The sequence below is a fragment of the Hyperolius riggenbachi genome, chromosome 3, assembly GCF_040937935.1.
Source record: "Hyperolius riggenbachi isolate aHypRig1 chromosome 3, aHypRig1.pri, whole genome shotgun sequence".
Lineage (NCBI taxonomy): Eukaryota > Metazoa > Chordata > Amphibia > Anura > Hyperoliidae > Hyperolius > Hyperolius riggenbachi.
In genome coordinates, this window is record NC_090648.1 from 512615744 (window position 1) to 512628254 (window position 12511).

The following is a 12511-nucleotide window of genomic DNA, read 5'->3' on the forward strand; positions in this document are numbered from 1 at the left end:
GTGGCTGACTCAGTCCTGACTCAGACAGGAAGTGACTACAGTGTGACCCTCACTGATAAGAAATTCCAACTATAAAACACCTTCCTAGCAGAAAATGGCTTCTGAGAGCAGGAAAGAGATAAAAAGGGTCAATATTTCATAGATTTTAGCTCTGGTATACTTCAATGAATGTGTCATTGAGCAAAAACAATAAAACAGTTAAAACTTAAAAAGTAGATTTAAACATCAGAAGCAGACATATTGTTAACATCCTGCGCTTTCAAATGAGCTTATCTGCCATCTTTGCCATGGCAGTCAGGTGACACAGGGAAGAGATCAGATTACAACTTGCGATTAGACACAGATGAGGGGGATTTCCATGTACAATTATGAAGACAAAGATCCACAGGCAGTACGGACCTGGCAGGGCCACACTGACACAGCGCACACCAGGCAGTCACAGAGTGACTGGCATGCCCACTGTTGTGAAGGTGTGACACAGCGCACACCAGGCAGTCACAGAGTGACTGGCATGCCCACTGTTGTGAAGGTGTGACACAGCGCACACCAGGCAGTCACAGAGTGACCGGCATGCCCACTGTTGTGAAGGTGTGACACAGCGCACACCAGGCAGTCACAGAGTGACCGGCATGCCCACTGTTGTGAAGGTGTGACACAGCGCACACCAGGCAGTCACAGAGTGACCGGCATGCCCACTGTTGTGAAGGTGTCTTGATACACTTCGTGTCTTTCCAATAATAAACATATAGGCACCGGGATGGAAGTTATTGAACAGAAAATAATCAGAGTTTTTGTTGCATTTGTCATGTATCATGTATGGTATTTAGATTCAGAGTGCCCCATAGTTGCGGTAACAGTAGTGCTTTATTGTTGCACAATGTTCAGTATGTAAGCAGCATTGCATGCTCAGAATAAATTAGGCAGAAAGGAGAATTCTTCAAAGTCAAAGTGTTTCACAACATTATGAATGAGATTCCAAAAACAACACGTGGAACAGACACAGGCATGTCTCTCCACTGTACAAAGATGTGGAGCTTGGAGGTCAATAAAACAAGATCTGCATCAGACAGATCCAAGCTTGGAGGTCAGTAAAACAAGATCTGCATTTAAAAAAGATCGAGAGAAGCTTGGAGGTCAGTAAAACAAGATCTGCATTAAGACAAATTGAGAGACACTTGGAGGTCAGAAAACAAGATCTGCATTAAAGGGGAACTGAAGAGAGAGGTATATGCAGAGCCGGATTAAGGCTAAATGGGGCCCTAAGCAAAGTAACTAATTTGGGCCCCCCCATCATGTCGTAATAGAATCAGAAGATGCAGCTGCACAGCAACATGCCGCACACACCGGGGCAGCCGAGCTACTGGTTGCTATGGGCAACAGCCCGCTTTCCTCTGTGGGTGCACAAAGCAGGGAATAGCAGCAGCAAAATGCAGAGTGAGATATGAATGGCTGGGACATTTGCACTCAGGGGCTGGGGCACCCCTGTGAAGAGGGCGCCAGATATCACAGCAGCAGCACTTTCCCCCTGCATCTCCAGCCTGGCAATAGCAGAAAGCTCTGGACACCGCCAAACCGGAAGCCGTTCCCCAGACAGAATTACATACCCACCACCGAACAACCGATTTCCTCCCAAACTAGACAGCCACCATGCAGCCTCCATCCCAGTGAATACGATAGTCCAGCAGAGAAGGCAGCCGCAGCGGGGGAGAATGACAGCACCAGATGAATCACATTCACCTATTGCGATCCAAGCAATAGAGGTCCCGTCATCCGGAGCCCATCTGTCTCCTCTAGAGTGCTGCCGCTCTGTTACTACTACTATTACTACTTCATGTCTGATCTGAGAATCAGGAAGTTCAGAGCGAGCGGCTGCACTGTAGAAGAGACAGATGGGTTTCAGATGACGGGATCTCTATCGCTTGGATCATGGATAGGTGAGTGAGCGTTTGCCATCTGCTGCTATCATTCTTGCTGCAGCTGTGGTTCTCTGTGGGAAGGGAGGGAGGAGTGGGCAGCGGCAGAGCACACAGTAGCAGGAGGGGGACCTAGGAGGAGAGCCTGGCTCTGAAGACAATCAGCAGCGCACGGCATCATTTGACAAGACGAGACAAATAACATTTATATCGCGCTTTTCTCCTGGCGGACTCAAAGCGCCAGAGCTGCAGCCACTAGGACGCGCCCTATAGGCAGTAGCAGTGTTAGGGAGACTTGCCTAAGGTCTCCTACTGAATAGGTGCTGGCTTACTGAACAGCCAGAGCCGAGATTCGAACCCTGGTCTCCTGTGTCAGAGGCAGAGCCCTTAAAGGGACTCCGAGCAGTGCCTGTGTGTATGCCTTTAAGCATACCCACAACTAATTAATTACATCCTCACACCTACCAGCATAATGTTTGTAATTCTATCCCCCTGGGTTCCTTATATTTCATTGCATTGTGCTGAATCGAGCTACCGACTTTGGAGAAAAGTCATCCTGTGTAATACAATGTAACTATGGAAAGATGCATATCATTTTGAAGCTCTCTTTCTCCTCTTTCCAATGATAGATAAACTGCCACCCTACGCCTTTTAGTTTTCGCTATTTTCGCGATTGAAATTGCCATGGCCGCCATTTCGATCATGAAAATAGCGAAAACTAAAAGGCATAGGGCGGCGGTTTATATATCATTGGAAAGAGGAGAAAGAGAGCTTTAAAATGATATGCATCTTTCCATAGGTACTGCACTGCTCAGAGTCCCTTTAACCATTATACCATCCAGCCACCGCTGACAGGATGGCGAGGGCTGGTTTATGTGCTGATGGGGCCCCTTTGACTCTGAATGGGGCCCCAAGTGACTGCTTTTGTTGCCTGGTCGGTAATCCGGCCCTGGGTATATGGAGGCTGTCCTGTTTATTTCCTTTTAATCAATACCAGTTGCCTGGCAGCCCTGCTGGTCTATTTCTCTGCAGTAGTATCTGATTAAAACCAGAAACAAGCATGCAGCTAGTCTTGTCAGATCAGACTTATAAGTCTGAACCACTGAAACACCTGATCTGCTGCATTCTTGTTCAGGGGCTATGGCTAATAGTATTAGAGGCAGAGGATCAGCAGGGCTGCCAGGCAACTGGTATTGTCTAAAAGGAAATAAACATGACAGCCTCCATATACCTCTCTCTTCAGTTCCCCTTTAAGAGAGATCCAGAGAAGCTTGGAGGTCAGTAAAACAAGATTTGCATTGAGACAGATCAAGAGAGAAGCTCTCACCTGCTCGCGGTCCAGCCGGCTCAGGACTCTCAGATCTCCTCGCTCGGGATGGATCGAGAAGTGACCTTGAGGATCTCCACCTACAATCCTCAAAGTGACCTTATTGTTGTTTGGACCATCTAAGTCAACAGCATTGACCTACACAGGAAGACACAGAGGAAGAGAAAGGTTAGGAGGTTCAGGTAATGAAGCTAACAATGTGTAAACTCATGGAACCCTTTTGACATCTGAAGGCTACTGTAGACCAGCTGGGCAGAATAGACCGTTTTAGATGTAATTTGTTGATACTCAGAACTTACTGAGCTAGTTAAAACTTCAATGGATATTGCCTTGTTTGTGCAAATAGTGTTGATAAGACCAACTCCATAGATTACGAATGGCCTAACCACTTTGGTGAGATTATGATGTCAAGATTAATGTTCTTTGATTAATCGTTAGGGTGGCAGGTTTTAGAAAGAGTACTCTACAGAGAAGCTGCCCGGCTATACCAAAGCTATAAATAAGATGTTCTTTAATGAAGAGGGTGGGAGGAACAACGGACAGCAAACAAGGAAGAGGTGTCCTGTCCTGTGAGGTCCAAATGAAGACAATGTGCTTGTTCTTCGCTTGCCGTTTGGTGCTCTACCACAGTGGATTGCCAAATAATATTGTGGGGAAGTTTTACTCATGCTAGGTTCGTGGTCAAGATGGTCTTTGATGGTATTGTCAACCAAAGATTGTCTTGTTATCCACTCAGTTGGTACATGTGGTTACCTTCCAGGTGACCTCAACTCCTCAACCAGGGCTGTCCTGTTTATAGTAAATGATGGTATAGTGCAGAACTGACAAGGGACATCCCTTTAAAATGGCAAACTGGTCAATCTGTGATGATCAGATATATAACTTTGCACGATTGGCCAGTGTATTCCCAATCAGCACGATCAATTTAAATAAAAGTGTGTATACACCTTTGTCCATTGGGGATTGGGACCATATCCCCTTGGATGACATTGCTGGGCCGGCCTGTACAGATGCGTGTCAGCTGTGTAACTGACAACGCATTCTGTTGCTGTGGCGAGGGGTGGAGGGACGATGAAGCGCCGCGTGCATGAAAACACACAGCGGGCGGGGCAGTGGCTTGCACAAAGAAGTTGGCCGTTGCTCAGTCAAGTTGACCCGCCTGGCAGGTCGCTTGCGGAGGGGCGGTCGGGGGCTGCTGTACACACGCCTGACTATCGGCTGAGGTGGTCGTTACCTGCCGCCTCAGCCGACTTTAGTCATGCATGTGTACAAGGCTTAAAATGTCCGGGATTAAGGGACTGAAGTCATCTAATCTCAAGAGGTTGAGATTGTTCTCCAATCACCAGCAGTCTCCTCTGTTATGCCTGTTACACACCATGCAATTGCCCATCAGATCAACGGGTTGAATTGATCATTTCCAACAGGTCCGATCTGATTCCCGATTGATTTTGAACAGAAGTGATTGGAAAATAGATCAGAAAAATGATCGGAAATCAGTTTGAAATTATTATTTTAATTCATCAATCTGACAGGAAATTGAATGGTGTGCACCAGGCATTGGGGGACACAGGGCACTATAATGATACAAATAAAGTAACACTAACTAGCATGCTGTGCTGATAATAGTCTACAGTTCCTCACCATTGCCACCAGATCGCCCACCACCGCATCCTCCGGGATCTCTGCCTGGTACTCCTCCTGGGTGAAGACAGGCTTGTGGTCATTAATATCGGTGACATTGATCACGACAACGGTGACGTCACTTAGTGGAGGGTAACTCCCTCTGGTCCCTTCTATGGAGAGGAAGTACTGATGCTGATTTTCAAAGTCCAACTTTCCCTTCAAAAACAACGTGCCTGAAAAATAGAAACAGTCCAAAGCAAACGTTAGTTAGGAAAAAGAGCCTCTAACATGTAAATGTATTTCAATGGTTGAAAGTAAATGATTCTCAAGCAAAGCAAACATGTTATTTCTAGAGCATCCATGTCACACTCTGGCCCGCAATCAATCTAATTTGGCCCACAAGTGATTTCCCCACTTTGCATGACGTTTGTCTAACTTTAGACTACCACAGAAGCTATATTGGGGATGAAGCCCTGGATTACCAGGGAAGCCATTTGGGGGAAGGAGGCGGCACCATGATACTATATAGGGGAGGGAGGAGGCCACTAGACACCAGGGAACTGTATGGGGGAGGGAGGATTCACTAGACCAGGGAACTGTATAGGGGAGGGAGGACCACTAGACACCAGGGAACTGTATGGGGGGGGGGCACTAGACACCAGGAAACTGTATGGTGGGGGGGCACTAGATGCCAGGGAACTGTATTGGGGAGGGAGGAGGCCACTAGACGCCAGGGAACTATATAGAGGAGGGAGGAGGACAGTAGACACCAGGGAACTGTATGGGGGGGGGCACTAGACACCAGGGAACTGTATGGGGGGTCACTAGACACCAGGGAACTGTATGGGGGGGGGCACTAGACACCAAGGAACTGTATAGAGGAGGGAGGAAGACACTAGACACCAGGGAACTGTATTGGGGAGGGAGGAGACAGTAGACACCAGGGACCTATATAAGGGAGGATGTTGGCCACTAGACATTGAGATTGGCCCACAACTTGGTTCCCGGTGTTCAGTTTCAGCAGACTATTTATTTGAGTGTGCCAGCCCTGCTGTAGAAGAACATGATGATTATATACAGGACCATCTGCATCTCTTTCCTCTGCACAGGACTGTTCTGTTCTGGCCGGGGGCAGTTTTGCGAGGCCGATAAGATTTCATGCTGATATCCATCGGGAATCAGCGTGCGGTGTATGGGCAGTCAGCAGATGTGACCGGAGAGAGATCTGTCTCTTGGTCGATTGGCCGCCAATATCCTGCGATGTATGACCAACTTTAGCTGAACAACATCTGATCATTTCAGTAACTGTCAGTAACTGCAATCTTCAACGGCAATCTTATCCATTAGCTTATGAGTGAAATAGAGGAATAATTACTATTAACCCTTCCAATAGCTTCAAAAACCATTTACATATTGTTTCCCGATTCGTTTTCTGCTGTGTTTAAAGCTTTAGACCATAGATGAAACTTGAGTTGTATCCCACTTTAAGTGGTTTAATTCACTAGCAAATAACCATTAAAAGACATCCAAGGTGACATGTGACATGAGATAGACATGTGTATGTGCAGTGCCTAGCACACAAATAACCAGGCTGTGTTCCTTTTTTTCTTTCTCTGTCTGAAAACATCAGGTATGTAAGTGGCAGTTTCTATCTGGGTCGGACTGGGTGACAGACTACAGTGTGACCATTACTGATAAGTAATTACAGCCATAAAACACTTTCCTGTCAGTAAATGGCTTGAGAGCAGGAAAGAGATAAAAAGTCAATAATTCATAGATTTAAGCTCTGACATACTTCAATGAAGGTGTCATTGAGCAGAGACAATTAACCTCCCTGCCTGAGCTCGTGCTATGCTGCGCAGGGAGATATCTCAGCCCCTGGTGGGGCGATTTGCACCATGTAAAGTGCTGTGCGCGCAGCTAGCACTTTGCTAGCTGCGCGCACAGCTTGATCGCCGCCGCTCTGCGGCGATCGCCCGCACGCAGCGGCAGAAGAGGGCCCCCGCCAGAGCCCTGCGCTGCCCGGACCAATGAGTTCCGGGCAGCGCTATGGGCTGGATCGAGTGCGCCTGACGTCAGGACGTCGGCTGACGTCCATGACGTCATGCCGATCGTCGCCATGGCGACAGGAGAAGCCAAACAGAGGAACGCGTTATATATGCGCTCCCCTGTTTGCTATTGTTGCCGGCGGCGATCGGACTAGAGGGCCACATGCGCCCTCTAGTGGTGTTTCATGTAGCTACCACTCTGGTAATTTACATGAAACAAAAAATAAAATAAAAAAAAAGGTTTTTTTGACCATTTGAAAAAACAAATTAACCGCCAGGGAGGTTAAACAGTAAAAACTTAAAAATTAGATGGAAATATAAAATAAAACTGTGGGATATCTAAATATGTCATTTTAGGAGTAGGAGGATAAATACAATTGTTTTCATCATCAGTTTATTTTCACCTCGGATGTCCTTTAAGGCAAGGAATGAAGATTCTTATGCATGTCATCACAGCTTCCTAATTGCCTTATTGCTGTAAATCTCTACCTTTCAACCTCAGAACCGCCGTACCTGCGTCAGTCAGATGGAAGATGCCGTTTTCATTCCCGTTCAGTATTTCATACTGAATTTTCAAGCTGCCTTCGATGTCCTCGGTAAGTTCTGCTAGATTGAGAAGCTCTGAGCCGGCCGGTTGGTCTTCTGGGACCATGATGATGTTTTCCGGGTTCCCAAACACTGAGCGGTAGTAACTGAGAGACACCACGGATACAGTAATGGGCGTGCAGGTAGAGAGTGGGCGGATGCCACGATCTGTGGCACAAACAACCAGCTCAATGACTTCATCCTCCACCTCTTCTAGTGGTTTCTCAAGTCGGGCTACGCCAGTGGCTTCCTCTACCGAGAACAGTCCGTTGGCAGAGTTTGAGAAGGAGTACAGAACTTCAGAATTTATACCTAAAGTTAGTTAAAGGAATTCTGTTATTAGCTGAAACAATTAATCAAACTAAAGCTAAATACACATATTATACAAACTCGTTTGAAACGTCACATGAATAACAGAATTCACCGCATCGGACAAAAATCCTTGTGAAAAATGTAGCCAAATGACAACGGCAAGTCGGCAAATAACCGATATCAGGTACTTTGCCCAATCCAACCGGCAGGTCATCTCAGACAATATTGTCAAACAACCGAAATCAGGTACTTTGCCCAATCCAACCGTCAGGTCATCACAGACGATATTGTGCAGTAGATCAGGTGTGCACAATGTCGTTCAAATGGTTATTGGTCTCCACACAAAATTGGCGTGTGTACAACGTCGTTTAAAAGATTTGTCACTTCACTTTGCCAGGAGTAAAATAGTTTGCAGCAACTATAATTTAGGGCCTGTTTCCACTACACGCAGATTCTGCATGCAGAAAACTGACTCCAATTAATGCCTATGGGCCTGTTTCCACTGAACGCGATTTTTCTGATGCAGATTTCCCATAGGCATTCATTGGAGTCAGTTTTCTGCATGCAGAATCTGCGTGTAGTGGAAACAGGCCCTAAGCGTGTTTACAAACCTTCAGACTGCAGTAATAAATTAAAAAAAACTTAATAACTTCATAGCAGTATTATTTTCCTATGACCTGTCCCAGAAAATACACTGCAGTAAGACGAATATGTAGGCTGCCATATTTATTTACTTTTAACCAATAGCAGTTTCTTGCTGGTCTATTTGGCTGCAGTAGTGTCTGAATCACTTCAGAAACAAGCATGCAGCTGATCTTGTCACATCTGACAATAATGTCAGAAACACCTGATCTTCTGCATGCTTGTTCAGGGGCTATGGCTAACAGTATTAGAGACAGAGGATCAGCAGGGCAGCCAGGCAACTGGTATTGTTTAAAAGGAAATAAATATGACAGCCTCTATATACCGCTCACTTCAGTCCTTTAAGCTGGCCATATACCTTACAATCCTTTTGCTCATCTAAACATTCGATCAGAAAAAACATCTAATCCACCATAAATTGCAGGATAACATTCAATTTTCGGATACCCATTTCTATGCTATGGGCCCCGGTGCAAGTTTTATATGGGGCCCCTACAAGTACTATATGAATCACAATTGATACGGCGCACCAAAACCTGCCAAGGATTTCCGCAGTGTCAGAGGTGCAAGAAGGGAATGGGGACAGATTTTTAATGATTACCACTATTCAAAGTATCTATAGAAGTGATTATTATGAGCACAGGACCAATAGAGAGCTAATATTGTGGTTGAGGGAGGGCCCCCTGGGGCCCCTCTGGCACAAGGGCCCGATGCGGCCGCAACCTCTGCACCCCCTAATGCTACGCCCCTGTACCTTAGTTTTCCTGGTTTCAGTGACAGAAATGCAAGGAAGTTGGCCTAGGGGTGGAGGAAGTATGCCAGTCAGCACCTCTGCAAAGAACCGTCTCCTCCTCCACGAGATCATGTGACCTTACTTAATCAGCCGATTGCCACAAGTTCCACGTTACCTTCATCAGGATCTCTGGCAATGACCACAGCCACAGGGGTCTTCAGGGTTGTGTTGTCATACACAGTGACCGCATAGTGACTCAAGGAGAACACTGGTCCATTGTCATTCACATCTTCCAGGTACAGGACGACATCGGACTGGCAGGAGAGTCCGCCTCCATCGGTGGCCTTGGCAATCAGGTGGTAAGACTCCTTCTGTTCCCTGTCCAAAGGGGCCAAGGTTGTCAGCTCACCTGTAGAATAAAAAAAAATCTGTATTCTTTACAATCTGAACTATACAATTGTTTTCCTCATTGTGTAAAACAGTATACCAGCAAAACTCCAAACAGTTAGGCTACGATGTTTACTTCAGCATCTCCTCCCACCTTTCTGGAGCCAGAGGCTTCTGTCATGCTGCTTCTACCCTTTGCAACCCCATACAACACCCAATCAAGACAGCTCCAACCCTGGAGAAGTTTAAATAAAAGCTTGAAAGCCACCTGTTTAGTCTGGCATTTTACTCTGTAATGCATTACAGGTACCTACGGGAGAAAAGCGCTTTACCACTTTTTTTGTTCAAAACAGTGTAGAAAGGCAGCAAAGTGGTCGGCACTACCCAGAGAGATTGTCCACTAGAAAAGACAGGATGGACTCATATGACATCTTTTACTTTATTTACTATTTTCTTTTCATTTTTCTTTATTTAATTCAACACTTAATCTTGGCACCTATTACTATTCACGTTTCATCACTTTACCTTTCAGCAAGCCTTTCATGACGCTCAGCGCATCAGATGTCACGCTGGTTGGCTGGGGAATACACCAGCCCTTGTTTACATTATGCGTCACGCCGACGTCATTCGGCGGTAGCCAGTGAACGAACAGCGTGACTCTGCATGGCCAGGAATCCCATTGGCCATAGCCGATGCGTAGAGCGTCCTGCTAATGCGACCTCCTGTTCACGCCCCTAGTTGCGTTTGCGTGAACCATAGGCCCAGCTGAGCACCAGTAGGCGGGGATACGTGACGCGGACTTTTGTCCGCCTACCGCCCACTGCAACCAGGAAATATAAACCTGGTTTACACTGTGTGCCGGCGTGGACAAGCCTTAGAAGAAGCACCGCCGTGCGAAACGGCCGTCAGGCTGCCCTATCACACCCTGCGCCCACTGCCAACTCTACACCCATGGTAGGACTGTATTGTTCTTGTTACTGAACTGTTTGCTGTATGCATTCCATTGTTTGGGCACAGCCCGGAATAAATGAAGTCTCTATTGCTACAGTGCCGGATGTTTTCTGTATCTTCCTTGTGACATAGAATCCACTTTTTTTGTTGCTGGGCAAACAAATGGAGGTCAGTTTGCTGCAGCCACCAGCCAATGGGATCATTGGCATATCAGTGACGTCACCTCCCTCCCCCTTAAGAAGGAAACATCTTCACGTGGCCGCCGAGCTCACAGATGATGAGTGGTAAATAATTGCCTGGACAATTAATAAATGAAGGAGAGAGCGGGCATAGAGACAGGGGGCATGGACTTAGAACAAGAGTGAACAGGGAGTATCCACAGTTTTGCTGGGGGAACCCGTGATTTTTAGTTATGACCCTGGTGTGTACTTCAGGAGAAATACTGTCTCATGACCAGGAGCATAGCTAGAAACAGGACCGGATTTACCATAAGGCAATGTAGGCACATGCCTACAGGCACCTGATGTTGTAAAGGCGTCTCATTCCCCTCCCTGAGCTCCTCCCTCCTTCCCTATGCAGAGTCCTGATAGGAGTGTAAATGGAAGGTTATGCTCATCCTGCTCACGACATTCCACTGACAAGATCTTCCTTCAGTCAGGGGCACCTCTGAGGTTCCTCTAGCTACCTAATACTTGGTTGGAAGCACCTCTAGCTACTTAATACTAAGGGGGACCCCTGGCTACTTAATGCTAAGAGACACCTGTAGATACCTATGACAGGCAAGGGAAGTTAGGGAGAAGTGACAGGTGGGACAGCCAGCACGCTTGCCACTGCCGGTCCGGTGGGAGTTTGTAGGTTCATGGAGGGCGGAGTCTAAGTTGCCAGGACATCTGTGCCTATAGGAACCAGGGAGGTAAATCCGGGCCTGTCTACAAATCATGAGCCCCTATAGCAAGGTTTTAGATGCCCCCCACCCCAAAAAATTGTCATGAGGCACCTTTGTGTCTAGTTCCCCCCCCACACACCCCAATTTTTGATAGCCAGTGGGACCCCCAAGAAATCCTTCAATAATAACTAGAGGTACCCCCTAGGTAGACCCCAGTATAGGTAGACCCCAGTATAGGTAGCCAGAAGTCGTGCCCTCCCATATAGGTAGCCTAATTCTTCCCACAACAGTATAAGCAGTCAGAAGTAGTGCCCCTCCATATAGGTAGCCCCCCTCCAGTATTGATAGTTAGAGATGACCCCCACTATAGGTAGCCAGAAGTATTCTCCTCAGTATGGGGGTCACTCTAATCTCTATGATTAGAGCGCCCTCTAGCATGACTCTAGTCATGTAGATAGGGACGCTTGGAGACTGTAGATTGCCGGTGGAGCCTGGGGAGTTAAGTCCCACTGTCGCTACTCTGCACTTTGAGGAAGGGGGGGGGGAGGTCAGGGTCTCCACAAAGCCCACCATGGACACCGATCTTGCCGTTGCCAATGCACATTGGACTCCCAGTGGCCATGAGCCCCAAAATGGATGCTATGGCTGCTATGGTGATCTCTATGCCACTGCTTGAAACTTATTATAAGTAATGGAAAATAGTGTTTCGTTATTGTTTTCCAGGCATCTCCGGAACATTGCGTTCCGTCACAGCTCCAGGCTACCTGCAGGCAGTTCTGGCCAGCTTGCTGTAAGCTATTTGTTACATCAATCATCTCCTATCAAACGCTTCCCTATCAGTTTATGTATGATCCGCCAGCAGCGATGGATGGATGGAGGGTGTCTCAACTGAACCGGCGCAAAACTTGGCAACATCTGAATAAAATAACGCTTTTATTCCACGTTACATCGCAAGCCAAACAATCATCCCTTTAAAGAGACTCTGTAACAAAATGTTCAGCCTTCTATCCTATAAGTTCCTATACCTGTTCTAATGTGGTCTGGCTTACTGCAGCCTTTTCTAGTTGCACAGTGGCTGTATTATCTCTGTTATGTAATCTAATC

At 46.8% G+C, this 12511-nt stretch overlaps 1 protein-coding gene across 1 annotated transcript in view; it reads right to left on the reverse strand.

Moving 5' to 3' along the window:
* FAT2 (FAT atypical cadherin 2) overlaps positions 1 to 12511 on the reverse strand; it is a 208769-nt gene that overhangs the window by 25081 nt on the left and 171177 nt on the right. The window contains exons 13-16 of the mRNA XM_068278392.1: positions 9359 to 9592; positions 7425 to 7808; positions 4882 to 5096; positions 3241 to 3378 (exon numbers count right to left, since the gene is read on the reverse strand). Of these exons, the coding sequence (XP_068134493.1) occupies positions 3241 to 3378; positions 4882 to 5096; positions 7425 to 7808; positions 9359 to 9592 (971 nt within the window). The remainder of the gene's footprint in view (positions 1 to 3240; positions 3379 to 4881; positions 5097 to 7424; positions 7809 to 9358; positions 9593 to 12511) is intronic.